Below are 18359 nucleotides of genomic sequence, written 5' to 3'. Positions count from 1 at the left end.
GAGTGAAATGAATACCAGTTGGTCTGATCTAAATCAAATTGTGAGTTAGTTGAAACCAAAATATCAGCCAGGGTCAGACATTGCTGTTATAACATCCAGCGAAAAAGCAAAAAAAAAAAAAAAAAAAGACAATAAAACTTCCAGCTCATTAAAAAGTGATTAATAAATGTGACAGAGAGCTGACAAGATGTAGTCACTGTGAGACAAAAAGAATCAACCTATAGTTGAGCTGAGGCTTCATATCTTACCTTAGTAACAGACTTCCCTAAACCTGTTTCCATGGTGACAACTGCCCCAATCCTGTCTCACACCCAGAGATGATTTTAGGGGCTCCCTGTCACCAATGCGTCATCAGTCTCCATAGAGAGATTATGGAAATATGGTCTCATTACATCAGCTGTTAATCACTCTGTTTCCAAATCAAAGTCATCATCATGATGTCCTTCATAATTAAAAACGACATCTGATTAGCCAAGGAAGCTTCTCTCTGTGAGGATTCCCCTATAAAAACACAGATGGAAGCTGTCAACTCTTTGAGTAATTAATGGAAGATTATGTTTTCCAGAAATCCCTTTGCTATCATGGTTTTGTTCCAAAAGCTTCTCTGAGTGGACTGAGAGGATGTCCTCACTGACTTGAGTCCCTCCCTGCGGAGTCTTGAACTGTGGTCAAAGTTATTGTCATCAGTTATTTTTATATCCCCATGACCTCATTTGGATTTCAGACACAAAAGCGAACCTCCTTTCCTGTTCGGTTACCAGCACTTGATTCTGCAGACGTTTATTATATGCCAGTTATATGTATCTTCACTTTCTTCTTCAAGGCTTGAAATGTGTTTGCCCTCTTTGCCCTGAAAGTAAGTGAGCACAAGGCAGACAGAGAGAGGAGTAAAGTCATTCCACATGTTTGTCTAAGTAGCTGTCCGGAAATGATTCTGCCTCGTGGGCGCAGCCCCCCCACAGCGTGTTAGAGCTCATTAGAGCTTAGATAGATGATCTGGACTGGCCAGATTTTTTATTTTCTTTTGTAAGTATAGTCCCAATTTGGGGCTCTCGTGTATTAGCATTACATTGGAGTAACAGAGCTGACCACCCAATTAACCAAAAGATGAGCAGAAAGTCATTTCATTTGCGATGAAAGTTTGTACAGACATTCATGGTCTCCAGAGGATGAGGCCCACAGACTTTTCTGATCTCCTGACTTTTCCTCTAGCGCCACCATGAGGTCAAAGTGTTCACTTATTCTGTGAAATTTGGCACACACATGTGTTACAACTGTAACAACGTTTGTGATCCCTTTCCTTTTTATATTGCGCCATCATCAGGTCAAAACTTTAGTTTCTCCCATACTTTTGTTCATGACCAAATACCTCAAAAACCAATGACATCAGCCTCACCTGCACTTTGTGTGTTGCGCTAACTGGCAAATGTTAGCATGCTAACATGCTAAACTAAGATGGTAAACATGGTAAACATTATACCTGCTAATCATCGGCATGTTGTCAATGTCCTTCAGCATATTTCTGCTCGGGGCTGACACACGTGTCAGTCTCAAGGAGCCTGTAGATTAACTGTCTGTGTTTGGAGTGGCACTTCTCACACACCATCAATACAATGATGTTCTAACTGCTGGTAAATTTGCTACAAGGTCAAAGGTGAATTAACTGGTACATTGATTATATATCACTTTGCAAGAGTGTAGCAGGATGTCCTTGTTTGTCAATTGCCCCCAGGCTGCCAGGCATACTGTATATTGTTAAAGGGCAGTGTATTTTACTGTATGGTCCCCTTTTCCCCATAAAGAGCCACATCTAACCCGCATTCATCCTTTTTAAGTTTTAAGTTTGTAGCAGCTAGCATCTGAGATTAATATCTGTCTTCAGGGAAAAGAGTGAGAAAAAGGAATAAAAAGTGTTTTATGGGGTGGCCTCTAGCTCACCCAGTAAGAGCGTTCGCCCCCTGTTGGCTGAGTCCGGCAGCAGCGCAGGGTTCAAATCCTGCTGCCCTTTGCTGCGTGTCATCCCCCATCTCTCTCCCCCTTTCATATCAATCCACTTTCTAATAAAGGGAAAAGCCCCCCAAAAGAATAATCTTTAAAAAGTGTTTTATACCCTCTCCTATTGTACTGATCCTAACCATATCTCACACCAGGCTTCTGCTCCCCTATTTTTATGTATGAACATGGATGTAGAGCAACATCCACCCCGACTCTGCTCCACTGGCTTGTGTAAAACATCTGACAGTTCGTATCTCTTACACCGCAGGCCCCCAGCTCTCATGGTTCAACATTTCTTTAACTCCAGTCGCAGTGTGAGCGTGCATGTGTAACCTTGGGTGCTTGGGTCTGAAACGATTCTCAGTCATAATTGCACAACGTGACAGAGGGGATCCTTTACCACGCTGAGATTTGAGTTTATGGCCTGCACACTGTGTGTGTGTGTGTGTGTGTGTGTGTGGATAAACATTTGCAGAATGGATGGATGGATGGATAGGTTGAAGTGAGAGACGGAGAAAATGGAGAGGAAGAGAAATCCTCTGCACCTATAGGACTCCGTCAACTTTATTAACAGCCTTGTCCGCTGCAGTGCAGCCCAATTAATTCAGACCGTAAATTCCTGCTTGTCACATTTTATTGGAGCCACGTCACATCCACCCAGTCAGATCCTAAACCAAGCAAGGAAGGTGGCAAGTTAAAGGTTGGAAAAAAATATATGTAATAGAAGTAGATGAGGCTGAATAGGTGACTAAAGGTAGGTAGATAAAATGAAGAAACCTCTGCTCTGCTCAGAATCACACCTCTATTTTCTCTCTCACTTGGCCTCTCTGCTCATCTGGGAATTACTTTCATGCTCCTGTGAAAGATATACCATGATGGCTTTTCACAGCCGATACAAGCTTTAGCCATTTACTCTGTTCCCAGTGTATATATAGCGAGCCTGTGTTAGGGTGAGGCTACGTCTGTCCAGGGGGGTCTGTCTGACTTAAAGTGAGATAGGAGGAGGGCAGAGGTAGGAGTGAGGGAGGAATAAAGATGCTATTTTTAGACCTGTGTTGCTGTAGTGCATGCATATTGGCTCGGAGACTTGTACCTTTTGAAATCGACTGTATCTTCTGTTGAAAACAGATGTTTTCTTTAGGACAGGCATCAATATAAGACTGATGTTCAAAATAATAGACTCAGAAAGAGCATTCAGTACAAAAAATAAATGTATAATAATAAATTGAAATAAGGCATAAAACTGCTCTATCTACCACTGGTTATTACTGTCTCCAATAACTTCCCCTGGTCTTTCCAATGTTCATTTCCCATGCCACTGATCCCAGGCTCTACTTGTACAGTTATTGAGTAGGTATCAACCCAGTCTAATGATCCATCCAGTGGCTGGCATGCCCCTGAGTCATATAGATCTCCTCTCAACAGTTTCTATTTATATCCTGCTAAAGCTCCTCAGGGCCTGTTGTTGCCCTGGCCTGGTGTTGTAGACCCAGGTTTATTGACTACAACTAAAACAACCAACTGGCTCAGCACACTTGAACTCCATGTGCACAAACTGTCACACATGAGCATCCTCGTGCACAAACACGCCAGTATTAGACCTGACTATCGGAGCCAACATGTGTTTAAGGGCGTTTTCACACCTGTAGTTTGTTTGCTTTGGTCCGAATCAGTTGGTGAGATAGTAAACTTGGAGCGATTTGCCCTCGGTCAGTTTGATTTGTTATGGTTTCAAACCTGAAAAAATCCAAGCTTACCAAAATGCGTCATTACAAATCAGGCAAGAACGTCCAGCCCTCTTTTTGGTTGGATATTTCTGGGGGAGGGAGCAAGAAAGTAAATACAGGAAGAAGGTCCTGACTCATCCTTCGATCTGCTCTGGTTTGACCACAGAGATACGAGTGTTGGACGGCAAGCTCGACCGCAGTCTATTTCTGTGAGAGAAACACTGCAAGCTGCTACAGTTTGCTGCTCTGATGCATCGCAGATTGCTAAACACACCTGACTACAGGAGACATTAGCTCAGACTTGCGGAGTACATGTTAGTTGGTGCGGTTCGAGTACAGATCACGTTCTCACCACAAACAAACCGCTCCAGAGTTCGATTGAAAGTGTACCGAGACCACCTCTTCAAGCAGGTCTCGGTACGCTTGTTTGGTCCGCTTTTGGTGTGCACCCAAGTTCAATTGCCGTGTCCTCACCTGCCCAAACGAACCTCACCAGCGGGGCAAACAAACTCTAGTTCGATTCAACTGAACTAAAGACTATCGGTGTGAAAACGCCCTAAGTGCATGGTGTTATCTCTCCGGATTAAGATTTTTATTTCATAAGACTGCGCCACTTGTATCAATCATTAGAAATGTCTGTAGATTGCGATAAGAGCCGTCTCTACTTGAGGTCTTTGCCCTGTTTGACATACCTGACCTGTCTAATCCTCTCTGTTGACAGAGGGCGAGCCCATTGAAGCCATTGCCAAGTTTGACTACGTTGGGCGCTCATCCCGAGAGTTGTCCTTCAAGAAGGGCGCTTCCCTGCTGCTGTATCAGCGGGCATCAGAAGACTGGTGGGAGGGACGGCACAACGGCATCGATGGCCTGGTTCCACACCAGTATATTGTGGTCCAAGACATGTGAGTGTTTTTCATTGAGCATTATTTTAGATATGAATAAGTAATGCATGAATGTGTCCAATCAACATTTTGAGAGTATGCTTTAAGGTTGAATAACAGCAGATGAATGTATACTGATATAGGAATTAACGAGAACACGTTATAAGTTACATGTATAATAAAGGTTATATTCAGATCTGGGATTCTTCCTGTTTTAAATGCAAGCAAAGAAGCTGAATCATGCACAGAGTTCTGCATGCAAAGTGAATACTAATACCAGTCCGATCACCTCTAACGACCTAGTCTCTTTGGGTTCTTTGAAAAAAAAGAATCAATAGAAATATGACTTTATAAAGCAGTACATTTTCTGTGTGAGTGCTGTAGCCTTAAAGGTGCCATGACATGGTGCTCTTTGGATGCTTTTATATAGACCTTAGTGGTCCTCTAATACTGTATCTGAAGTCTCTTTCCCAAAATTCAGCCTTGGTGCAGAATTACAGCCACTACAGCCAGTCCCACAATGAGCTTTCCTTAGTATGTGCCATTTCTGTGTCTGTAGCTATTGAGGAGGGAGAGGGGGGGCAAGGTGGAGGGTGGGGGTGTGGCCTTGACCAACTGCCACTTTGCTCTCGTTTGAAAGCCCTGATGTCTCTCTCTCATGGGTGGGCCAAATTCTCTGGGCGGGCAAAGCAGAGAAAGGGGAGGTAACCTTGCTCCTTATGACCTCATAAGGAGCAAGATTCCAGATCGGCCCATCTGAGCTTTCATTTTCTCAAAGGCAGAGCAGGATACCCAGGGCTCGGTTTACACCTATTGCCATTTCTAGCCACTGGGGGACCATAGGCAGACTGGGGGAACGCATATTAATGTTAAAAAACCTCATAAAGTGAAATGTTCATGCCATGGGACCTTTAAAGCAAAGCTCATGTGTTTTTAGCCTCACTAGTAGCATGGCTCTAATCTGTGAAGTCAATGTCTGTCTGTTGATCAATCCACTACTTTGGTCCAGACTGAAATATGTCAGCAACTATTGAATGGATTGCCATGAAATCTTGTACATTCATCATGGTCCCTCTCATCAGCCTCAGCTGGTGTATATGCTAATTAGCACATGTTAGCATGCTAAGAAGGCTGCATTACAGTAAAGTGATTAGTCATTATATCCACATTACTGATGATTATTCATCAAAAATCTCATTGTGTAAATATTTTGTGAAAGCTCCGACAGTCAACACTACAATATCGTTGCGGTATCGATATCGAGGTATTTGGTCAAAAATATCGTGATATTTGATTTTCTCCACATCGCCCAGCCCTAAGCATGCTGATGTTAGCATTTAGCTCAAAGCACCCCTGTGCCTCAGTACAGCTTCACAGAGCTGCAGGCATCGTTGTAGACTCAAAACTCAGTCTTGTTGTCACACAATTAAACAAAAAAGAATCGTACAAGGGGGGTACACTTGGGAAATGTTGCTTTCTACTCCTAAACTACTACCAGCTCCACTCAGAGCCTGGATGGTGGTTTTAAGGAAATGGTCCTCCAGCTCTCCCTGGTGATGTCCCTGTGGGTTAAACAACACACTTGTCCCTGTTGACTGTTGCTCTATAAGAGGCCGTGGGCCATCAGTTAGCTGCAGGGTCATGCATAGAGGACCTTCAGCTGCTGTTATCCATCTCCAGGGTCCTCAACCAGCCCTTCTGTCACTGTTCCCCATTCTCGGCACTAACAAGCACACACACACACACTGCCATGGCGACTGCTCGCCCCTAATGGACTGGATTCGCTGTCTCGTTAGGACGGGAACAGAATCACTCCAATCACTTAGGAGCTGGCCGACAAAATGGCCATTTAGAATGCCTTCCTCTCTTTCCTCTTCTGTTCTTTCCCCTCGTCAGTGTGCCACTATCAATAATTCACTGCTGATGGGGTGTCCTCTTAGTTAATGAAAGAGCAGGGGGATTTACAGCTTTACGGGTTGTCCCCGAGCGTAGTAACATCCTGCTCTCTGCTCAAACAGAGCAGGCTCAGGAGTGTAAGAGCACACAGGGTTGTGATCTTCACTTGTCCCATAAAAGAGCCCAGAATAAAACATGCGGAGAGACATCCGAGAGGCCGCTTTAGCACAGGATGTCTCTCTCTCAAGACTCCACTGTCTTGCGTCCTACTCTCTAGTAGTCAGGGGTCACCAACTTTCTCGCGTAAATTGTGTTTACTGCCGCCTCTGCTTTGTAAAAGCGCTCGTCCTTGCTCTGTCTCCGTCTGTGCGCGTTCATGTGGATACACTAAATAAGTGACTGCGTTTTAATATGGGATAGTACACACCAGAGGCGGCACAGCAGCTCACTAGCTCTGATTACTGCCACCTGACAGACACCAACTGTGCTCAGTATCCAGTCATACACCTCACTGAAACCCATACAGCCGGCTTGTGCGTGGGTGTGGGTGTGGGTATGTGCGTGTGTGTGTCACAGTATATCACCGGAATACAGAGAGGCCGAGGAATATGACTCATCTGACTCTGTGGACCATGGGAGGGTGGCGGGGGGGGGGGGGCATGCTGACTCACAGGAACTGATATCAAATGCTGCCATTGGAGAACGGTGCAAATATGAAAGATCGACTGATTTGCTGATTTCTCATTTCTTTCTGTCACTTCCTCTTTCCATGTCTCAATGTCACTCTGTCTCTGTGTCCCAGAGATGACACCTTCTCAGACACTCTGAGTCAGAAGGCTGACAGCGAGGCCAGCAGCGGCCACGCTGGCGAGGATAAATGCTCGGGGAAAGACATGGGCTCGCCCTCAGACACCAGGATCTCCGAGGCCTACATCACCAGGTTTGTTTTCACACGGCTGTATAGCTGCGCTATATTGGACCGCGGTATATCATACAACAACATATTTCTATAAAGGGACCTAAATAAGGAATCCGGCAAAAATCTTTGCATTGTCCATACCAGTGGTCGTCCAACTTTTTGTGCCCAAGAGACACCAAAGTGCAAGCCAAAATCCCAAGGCACACCTGCAATCAATTCTGTGAAATATCTGTTTAAAAATCCACTATTACATATATTATCACTCTGTAAACGTTTATATTACCGGTACCGCATTCCAGGTAGTGGAATTGGTCTTTTTTTTCGGTACTTTCTCACTGTAATAACAAAACATTTAATTTCAGTTGTAAAACTAAGTCCAAACCTATTTATCTTATTTACTTACATGTTGTTCTTTTTCTAAGAACATTTTAAAAACCACACAAAATAAAAACCCTTCCTACCTCCCTCTACACTCTCAAACCCGTCCCTCCGACCCCCAGCCGGTCAGTCTGTAACCAGGGCCATTATATCATATTGCAGTGTATGTATTTGTGTGTATTGTACAGCAGCAGTGATCTGGTTGCAAAGGGAACATTAGCATGAGAAGTTAAAGACACAAGCTGCTGACTAGATAAACATCATCTTTTAGAAATGTAATGACCTAAAAAAAAAGAATTCCAAAGGAAAAGAAAACGGCCAAGAAAGTGCCTAAAAAAAATGGTTCTCGCAGTATTGTAGAATAACTACGTTCATTGGACATATGGGTATTTGTGATTTCTTACTGCACTCAAGAATATTGTAGACATTGAGACACATGTTCTCATGGTTATCAAGCACCCCACTGTTATATAGTGCCAGTCCTCCTGATGCCACAGTGACCAATGTATGACCACGACACATCTTGGAATTCACATTGGCTTTATCTAATGAGACCCGGCCAATCCGATGACAACTGACGGCGCCGCAGCATGTTTCAGTGTTGCATCATTTAAGATGTTTAAATAGCTTCAGGTGTGAATATCAATACCCAAACTCCAGACACTCGAAAAGTGAACAACCCTTTAAATGTTTTTTATAGAGATGGACTTGGACTATAACCATGTTTTTCAACCTTTTACTTTAATGCAAGCTCGCACTGAGAGCAGTTTAACAGAATGTATCCGATTCGCCTGTTGTACTATAGGGCTGGGTTAAAATAATGTGAGTGATCTGATATCGATTAATAATATGCCAAAATCAATCTTTTTAATATATGCCTTTTCACCGTGGATGTATAAGAGCATCACGTGACACACACACAGGGCTTTAAAGCGGGAGAGCGCAGAGTTCATGTCGCCGAAGAAGTTTAGGGTAAAAACAAGACTTTCACCCAGCAAACGTGTGTTCATGTCCCGGGAGTACTACTTAAGGGGACCGGTGTTTTAACCCAAACCACAATCTTTTTTTCTAATCTTAACTAACGTTAGTCGTTTTGGTGCCTAAACTTAAAGGAACACGCCTGACTTATTGGGACTTTAGTCGGCGTGTTCCTTTAACCGTTGTCGCTGCAGGACAGTCACCTTTTGTCGGCGAAACTCTACTGCAACGGCCGCTGAAATGACCGTCAGCTGGCGATGCCCTGTACCCAGCTCACGGTAACCTTTTCTCAGCCTAAAATGAACTGTAAAGACCACAAGTACTGTCAATTAGTCTGAGAGGGGGCTTTTTTCATTCTTTACCATGGTGTAGTTTGGTATAGACTGTTCTTCAACCTGGTCTCTCTACTCACTGGCTGTAGTCTACATTTGCAATATATTGTGTTGACGACTGTTGTAGTTTGTTAACGACTGTCATGTTAAGTAAAAAAATATTTGGAGAAAAAAATTCTGGGTGCATTATAAAAACATATTTGAGTTCTCTGAGAATCTCTTTTATATCCAAGCAAAATTGGTATTGTAACTGAAATTTCCCTAACCACACTGATATCCAGTCGGAAATGTAATCAAATCGGGACCTTGTGAATCAGAAGGTTACATTGATGCTTCCTCCTGTCAATCTGTATCCTCAGCTCACCTCTCTCCGCGGAATTGCTACTGGAGAAATCAACTTTTTTTTATTATGATGAGTATTAAATACCGGCTGGTATCAGCTGGTCACACTGAAAAATACTGTATATATAGACATGCACAGGGAGGGATGGCACACAGAGAGGAGACGCACACACATCCAGTCACACCTCCGACTTTTTGGCAGCGTCTGCTGGTTGCGTGCCAGACTTTTGTCTCCCGCTCGACTCCTCATTGCATTGCGCTGCATTTCTGCTGGTGGAGTAAGCCACCTCGAAGCGTCTGTTACTCCCTTTTGCCAAGCACATGAACAAATGCGGTTTCATTCAGAGCCACGCCCACTCCCCCTCTACTTCACCGTTAAAATGTTGATGATTCATACTAGAGGCGATATTTACACCACTGCAGGTAGCTGTGTGCGGATGGAGAATATATCGGAATGAATTGTCTTTTTCACATCCGCCTTAATGACGCTCCTCTACAACACTCTCTACCTGTCACAAGCTCTCCAACGTGACCCCCAACTCTCTCTTCTACCCCCCGCCCACTTGCTTTTCTGCTCTTCCATTCAGACAACCCTCATGTGTGTTGAATCATTTATATCCTGAGCTTTATTTAGATCTTCTCCCTCTCCCGGTGTTCTCCATCAACAACACTCTCACCAGACAGGACTTCTTGTAGAGTTTGGCATCATGATCACAGCGAGCGTCGGTAAACAAGAAGATTAAGTTGGTGCCTCCGTTAGTGGAGAGGATCCACGTTGACGGGATCACACCCAGTATTACGGTTAGTCCGATTTTGTTTTGATGGAGGGGAACTCCTAGAAGGCCTTGTGATTGACATCATTAGCCAGGGCCATATAAACGTTAGGTGAGTTGAGCTGTCAGTGTGGCCACAGCCTGCAGAGTAAGTTGCAGTTCCTGTTGTACACTCTGTCCCTAAGGGCCACTGGTGTTATGAATGTAGACTGCTCCCCCTGCAGGTTGTCAGTGGTTGCTGCAGTTGTTTACTCATCCAGATTTCTCACTGCAGTCAGAGAAAAAAAATTATATATATATATATATATATATATTTCTCTCACCGAGCACACCAGCCCACACCACTCCACCAACGAGTCTTTATTTTTCAATGTCTAAACTATCTTCAGTAACTATTAACTATTAATATGGACACAAAAACTATTTTTACATTAAGAGATTTGTTCACACTTCAGAGTGTTTTGCAGTGTGTGAGCAGGTACAGGTTTCATGGTGTTACATAAGCACACATGGCCGCTTGGATTGAGCGGACTACTCTCTAGTAGTCAGGGGTCACCAACACGGTGCCCGCGGGCACCAGGTAGCCCCCAAGGACCACATGAGTAGCCCTCAGGCCTGTTCTTAAAATGAAAATTAAATATTGATATTATCTGTTTCCCACCTTGTTAAGCATAGTTGATAATTGTTGTGAGAAATCATTAACATGATCAGTGTCTTCACATAGATGAGTATCATTAATCATTAATAATCATATATAACTAAAGGCAAACTGAGAAAATGTGTTATTTCAGAAGAGTGTATCAAACTGGTAGCCCTTGGTATGACTCAATACCCATGAAGTAGCTCTCAGTTTCAAAAAAGTTGGTGACCCTCTAGTTAATGCAGACGAGTAGTTTTCTGCGAAGAAATGAATATATTGGGGAGATAAAGGACAGCAGGGTGGCTTCACGCGAAGAGCTGCAAGTACATTCTTTAAGACCCTCACGGCCCTTCTTATCCATGCTCATTATTGCTTTAAGTTGAGCGCTGGGATGAAGCTGCCTGTAAATCTTAATGATAATGACTGACACAGCGTTCATTAGGCAGCTGTAAACTGCCAAACAAAGCCATTTGCCTCGGAGAAGTAATTAAAGGATGAGTAATGCTATACTTGTTCATCACAAAGAGCCAATAATGCAGAAATAAAATAGTTAACCTGACATGTATCAGCTCTTAGATGTTATAGATGTAATATCTCCAAAGTTGTCACCATTTCAGAAAATGCTATAGCAACTGAAAAAGTGACTGTGCAATAATGAAATGATGCTATCGGTTTCCTCTTTTTACCTTAAATGAGATGTCACGTAATAATTCAATTCAGACGTCTAGCTGCTTTGATTAAAGTCTGTCTGTAGTTACTGGAGTGCTGGTAGTCATGAAGAGGCAGAGCCTATTGGAGCCATACCGAGGAAGAGGAGGAGGAGCTGTTCTGTTGGCCTTTTATGGAGCAATAGAACAGCTTCAATGGAGGAGATGTTACTGTGGAGAAACACTGTGCATGACTCAGCAAATAAGTGCGTGTGTGTGTGTGTGTCTGATCAGACACATGCATTCATGTTCAGCTCTGTCTCTCCGTGTTTCGTATGTGTGTGTGTGTGTGTGTGTGTCATATCAGGTGTGTATGGTGCTGTGCTGGTCCAGGTTCAGATGGAGGGCAGCTGTAGCGTCTTGTTTTGGTGCTCTGACAAACCACAGGCCTCCTCCCTCCTCTGGCGGCTAGCCAGGTCCACTCTACCTGCTCTCCAAATAAGCTGCTCGGAGCTGTTTGGCACCGACATCAGGGTTCCTCTTACACCACTGATGATTGTTTGGGTTGTTGTTGTTGTTGTTTTTTTCCCACAGCGGCAAATGTTTGAGGAGGATGCATGCCCACATATTGTAATTGAGCATCCGGTTTGGAAGGTTTCCATGTGTGGAGTAATGTGTGGCGTTACTGTGTTTTCAGAGCGAGACCCAGCTCGATGGTGTTTTAAGCCCCCCAACGTCGACTTTCAAGGCACCTAACCCTAACCATTGCCTAATCCTAGTGCCTCCCAGGCTGCCTGGAAGGCGACGTTGGGGGGCTTAAAACACCAAACACCTAATACCCAAAGGAAGCCCTTAAATAGATTAATGTAAGGCTTAAATAAATACATTTTAGGCTTCAATTATTGAAGACGTGGCAGTCAGTCTAAAAAGAAGCCTTTTCTAAAATGTTTACATTTGGGAGATGCAAAGTGGCACACTGGCTGTAATTAAAAAAGATAAAATGCTTAATTCAGTATTTTGGGTATGAGGCGACAATAAAAGGCTGTAATGCAATAAATAAATGATTTGCTTAGTTGTTTCCTCTCCGCCCCCCTCTTCTATCCCAGCAGGCACAAGAAAAGATCAGACCCCCCCTCTCGGCGGCCCCCTGCCCGCCCCAGCGACGTCCACTGCACGGTGCATCCCTCCCAGCATAGTCACGGAGGACACGGAGGCACCCCGGAGATGGGCTCCCCGGTCCTGGGCCACTTCAGCCCCCGGGACGTGCTGCGGAGTCGCAACAACCACATGCTGGCGGACAGCCCGGAACGCCGCCGGCGCGCCGGCCACGGCAGTCTGACTAACATCAGCCGCCACGAGTCGCTGAAGAAGATGGAGAGCCCCCCGATCCGCCGCTCTACCTCCTCAGGCCAGTACCCAGGCTTCACTGACGCCCACGCCCCCCACCACCACCACCTCCACCACCACCTCCACCACCACGGCGGCGGCGGCGGCGGCGGCAAGCCCCTGGATCCGGAGACCATCGCACAGGTCAGCGCGGGACGAGCGGCGACCCGACCGCAGCTCCCTCCACCATCAAAGCCCTGCCCCGCCCTGTAAAACAACATAGTCAGTCCCTGTCTTTCTGCTTCCTCTGGCTGCTACTGTGTCCGTGTGCTAAATACACGCAAAAGACTAGCTTCGCAGGCAGACAGCAGGGGAGCATAGCTCGACACTGGGACCCGTCACCGAATATTTTGCTCTAGATGTATATATATATATATATATACCATTAGCCTAACTGGTAATATGTTGTGTTTTAAGCAGACATCCATTATTGAATCACTGCTGCTGATAAGGAAGGCTGCGGCTCTCATGTTGTTGTCACATCCTTAGTGTTGTAGTAAAGCCATGAATGGCGTTTGTACAGAGCCTCAGTTGGAGAGCGGAGTTCACAGAGAGCTCTCCGCTGGGCTGGGCTGTCTGTCTGTCTGTCTGTCTGTCTGTCTGTCTGCCTGCCTGCCTACTGGGAGCATGCTCAGATGAACAGACCCCGTCATCTCTGCATCTCCTTCGTTATCCACAGTCATTAGCATGCAGAGTGCAAAGTCCTACTCTGCTAAGTCTCTGCCATGTATAATGCATGCTTGGCGTTTTATTTATTTTTAAACTCTCACTGTGGTTCTCTCGCTTTTTTGCATTTCCTACCATGCCGTGCTCTACCGCCTCCATCTCTCACATCTCTGCTGCTCCTATCACCTCTCATTTCTTTCTCACTCTTCAATTCTCCCTCCTACCTCCTCTTTTAGATTTCTCTCATTTTTTCTCCACCCCCCCCCCATACCCTCCCGTCTTACACTTGCTCTCTCTGTCTCCTGCAGGACATAGAGGAAACCATGAACACTGCTCTGAACGAGCTGCGCGAGCTGGAGCGGCAGAGCTCGGCCAAGCACGCCCCCGACGTGGTGCTGGACACCCTGGAGCAGCGGCAGACCTCCGGCGGGAGCGGCGGGGGTCCCACGCCGGCCAGCTCCAGCGAGTCCCTCAGCCCCGTCCACGGCGTCGTGCTGAGGTCCGCCGCCAACACCGAGCCGCCCATTCGCCGCAGCGCCAGCTCCTCCAGCGATACCATGAGCACCTTCAAGCCTCTGGTAGCGCCGCGCATGGGGGTGCAACTCAAACCCCCGGCCTTGAGGCCCAAGCCCATGGTCCTGCCCAGGTCCAGCCAGGCCCCGCATCCTCCAGCTGCTTCTGCTCAGGACCCTCTGGACAAGTCCTGCACCATGTAACCTCTGACACAAGGAACCGGAGACGAAAAACAAACAAAAAAAACTTTCAACCTCAATCCATTTCCAGGGGGCTGCAAAAACGCTACCAGCGTCTGCTGTTGATGGACATACAACATCTAATATCTAAGAGCGTGTAAAATACATAAAGCTGTGAAAGTGAAAAATAAAAGTGGTGTTTTGGAACGAGATCGTAAAGCGGAGTCTTGACGGGATCCGAGAGACTCGTGTAAGAGTGCCGACAGACCTCCCGTCTCAATAAAAAGGTTATTATTATTCAACAAATGTATGGAAATTCAAACAACAAATCACAAAGGCTTCCTTCAAGGTTTTAGAAAACACGTACACTAGTTAGTTTAGTGTGCGGACATTCGTGAACTGTGTAACTCTGAATAGAACAACGCTGCATGTAGCTCCTCCGTTCGCCACTGAACCTGAATCGGCGCTTGGCGAGAACCGTAGCGACCACACTGGCATTCTCACACATAGAACTAGATTGTTGTTGTTGTTGTTTGTTTTTTTTGCTCCTCCCTAATAGGACCATTGGATTTGATGTGAACTAGTTCAAAGGCCTTCTTGACTTTGAGATGTAACTGATTTCACATGTTAAACATTTTCAAAAGGTGCTGTGACTAGCTGGACAGAAACGGTTTGAGGGTTGGGGCTGATCACGGGCCTGAAGAGCCTCTTAACAACTTAAACGGTACTCTGTTATCACACAGCATTGTGCTTTTCTTCACTGGCGTGTAAACTTTGCGACTTTTCTTTGGCAAGGCATACCATCCCGTCGTGTCTCAGAAAATGTACAAAGATCACCTCTGTGCTGGATTCACTCAAATAGATTTTTTTTTTTTCTTTTTTAGGTATTCCATATTGCCTGGAATGAGATATAACTATTGGATAAAACCACTACTTCATTTATTTGTTTGAATTTGATGCATTCTTGAATTCCTGCATCAAAAACTCACGACGCGTGCATAAAACATCGCTTAGAACTTTGCATCTGTGTGACAAATGAGGAGCCGTGTGAAAAATGATGACAAATCATCTCCTATGTTCAGAGTATATACAACACATATGCTATTATACAGTGTGGAACACATGCCATGGCTACTTTTTAGGCCTTGCTCGGCTTTATCTACCCAAAGACATGACCGGGGTCTCGGCCCTCCATATATATCTTCATACTGACTCGTGTATAGACTAACGGCAGCGCCCTGTGGGACCGCTGCCGGTAGCCATGGACCTAACGACTGTTAGTTTGAAAGCCTCCTAATGTGCTCCCCCTGCTTGCTATGCTTCTCTGGAAACAGCAGCTTGCTTCGTGTCCTTCCAGTCTGTTTTATGTTCATGTGAGAATGTCAGTAATGTGTTTTTTTTTGTATTGTTCTCTGACTGAGATGAGTCTCTCTCTCTCTTTCTGTGTGTTTTCTGTATTTGTGGATGAGGACACCTCTAAAGGCCTGGCGCGGCAGAATACACGAGTCTCCCATAACCGGTAAAAAGCGGCCCTTATGTGTGCAGTTTGAGTAATAATTTCAAATGCAATAGCCACATACAACCGTATGTGCCAGAGCTCCCAACTGTGTGACTGACTGCACCACCTGTATTTGTTTTTTATAACCTCAGTACTGTAGAAATAACAGAACTGGGTGCATGTCCTGGGATTGTTTGAGCTAGCATAATATAACACACAGAAAAGACTTGGTTTGCGATAAATAAGCAGTGCTCTTTAACGGCAGGTTTACACTATTCTTTGACTTGACAAGATATTGTGTATAATAATCAAAAGAGGAATTAACTTCCGACTTACTAACTTTCATTATTTTTGTAATCATTTTTGTTATTTTGTTTTATTTCTGACTTGGAACAAATGATGTAGAATAAATATCCAGAGATACAGTTTGAAGCCAGATGTAAAAAAAAGAAAGAAAAAAAAAAAAGTGTGCTTTTGTCACCATGTTATCGTCAACAATAGGACTTGTAGGCTTTAAGCTACTCTGTAGTGTTCTGTACATCTGTAGTATGTACTTGTGAAAGTGCCTTTGAAGATGTTTTAGAGGAACTCCAGACATTCTGTACTGTTGCATTTTTCGTGTCGGATGCTTTTTGTGTTGAGAAAATGCAGTGCAGAAAGAAGATGCGTGAATAAGTAACGATGCCATTTCCCAGTTATGTCAGAATTATTAATAATAAACAGCTTACCCATTGTGACATTGCACATTTGATGTATATAACTGTATATATGGCACGTAACATCTTAACACCTAGAATTCTTTGAGGGCTTATACCTCCAAGGATTTCTTTCTAATAAAGGAAATAGTTTGTCGAGTTTGAGGTGGATTTTTTTTTTTTTTATTGAGTAACTTCAACTTTAAGTTGATTTATAATCAGTGGTGGGAGAAGTATTCAGATCATTTTACTTGGGTAAACGTAGGAATACCACAATGTAACAATACTATTGTCCAGTGGTTCTCAAACTTTTTTCAATAATGTACCCCTTTTGAATTGTTTCTTTAACCAGCGCTAATCATTTTCGGTAGAAAAAAGTGTATACAAACAGGAACAGTACAGCGCTGTCAGCAATAGATTTATTAAACAACAGCCTTGTAACTAAAAAAACTAATGAGAAAAAGAGACAAAAACTTGGAGAAACAAAATGGTAGAAGGAAGGAAGTAAGGCAAGAATAGGTCAAAATAGTATCAAAAACACTGACATAAGAAGAAAAAAGCAAGAAACTTGTAAAAAGCAGGACAGTAGAAGGAAGGCAAGATTAGGTCCAAAGAAGGTGACACAAATGTCACATTTTTGGTAGGAAAAAAAAAAATTCTACATAAAGAGGAACAATGTTCTGGACAACAGCCTTGGAACTATTAAACATTTTGTTAACCCCCTGCAGTCCCCCATTTGAGAACCACCGCTCTAGTCCAAGTAAAAATCCTGCTCATTATGCAAAATGGCCCCTTTCACAGTGTCATATTATATATGGATTATTGTATTAAATAACATACATTATGTAAAATGCTGCTTTATTGTTGTGGTTGGTCAAATCCTATGAAATCTGGTGGAGTAGAAGTATACAGTAGCCTAAAACGGTAATATTAAAGTAAAAGTATAGCAGCCATTCCAACATCATTAACAGTGACATCACCCGGGGATTCTCTGCACACTTCACAGTAGAACACATGTATGCACACATACACAGTGCCAATCATCAGAGTTCAAAAAATATATAATAAATACAATGATGGTATTGTCATGGTATGGAGGTTACTGATTGGAAGGTAGAAGGCATTTGGAACGTTATGAGGGACCAGAGAAAAGACGTGTTTTAAGCCTAGATTTAATCAAATCTTGACAGACGAGCTTTTATTCCAAACGAGCAGCGCAAACGCTCAAGATTTTCTAGGAACTTTTCAAATAGCCGGCATCAGGAGAGCATACGTTGCTGAACACTGGATCGAGTACACCATGGTGACACACCATCATTCAATATAATTCAGTACACAAAGATTTTATAACGATGAAGCGAGCTTTAACATGTACAGAACACCTCCTGTACGGTTTATCCTTCATAATGCATGCATAGGTGTCAATTTTCGGTGGGGTACCTATCAGATTTGGACATGAGCCATTTTGTACCCACCATTCGCATTTTTGCATACATTTTTATTCATTTACATTAGATAAGCTACAGGACGGCGCCTTTCAAAACATGACCTGCACGAAAGAGGAGAAAGAAAAGAAAAAATGAATGCGTCATTGTACCCAGCACTTTTGAAAATGCACTTCCGAATGCGTCTCTGTCCCCAGCACATTTCAAACCAAACTGACGCCCATGGGTGCATGGTAAAAAAAATCTCCCAACGACACATAGTGAGTGTCAGTGGAAAAACAAAAAACGATACATGATTAAAAATATATGAAAAGAAAAGACATGATAAGACATGCTGCTTTTTGGATGCTTTTATATAGGCCTCAGTGGGCCATCTGAGCTTTCATTTTCTCAAAGGCAGAGCAGGATACCCAGGGCTCGGTTTACACCTATCGCCATTTCTAGCCACTGGGGGACCATAGGCAGGCTG

At 44.0% G+C, this 18359-nt stretch overlaps 1 protein-coding gene across 7 annotated transcripts in view; it reads left to right on the top strand.

Moving 5' to 3' along the window:
• srgap1a (SLIT-ROBO Rho GTPase activating protein 1a) overlaps positions 1–16604 on the top strand; it is a 99961-nt gene extending 83357 nt beyond the window's left edge. For 3 of the 7 annotated variants that reach the window (XM_028584508.1, XM_028584510.1, XM_028584509.1), the window contains 4 exons: positions 4444–4624; positions 7302–7439; positions 12615–13038; positions 13869–16604. In XM_028584508.1, the coding sequence (XP_028440309.1) occupies positions 4444–4624; positions 7302–7439; positions 12615–13038; positions 13869–14276 (1151 nt within the window). In that variant the 3' untranslated portion in view covers positions 14277–16604. Of the gene's footprint in view, positions 1–4443; positions 4625–7301; positions 7440–10128; positions 10301–12614; positions 13117–13868 lie in introns of those variants that run through there. The other 4 variants (XM_028584512.1, XM_028584511.1, XM_028584514.1 and 1 more) reach the window with 4 other exon arrangements.
• Positions 16605–18359: the final 1755 nt, after the last annotated feature.

The sequence above is a fragment of the Perca flavescens genome, chromosome 8, assembly GCF_004354835.1.
Source record: "Perca flavescens isolate YP-PL-M2 chromosome 8, PFLA_1.0, whole genome shotgun sequence".
NCBI lineage: Eukaryota > Metazoa > Chordata > Actinopteri > Perciformes > Percidae > Perca > Perca flavescens.
This window is presented reverse-complemented; position numbering and strand designations above follow the sequence as displayed.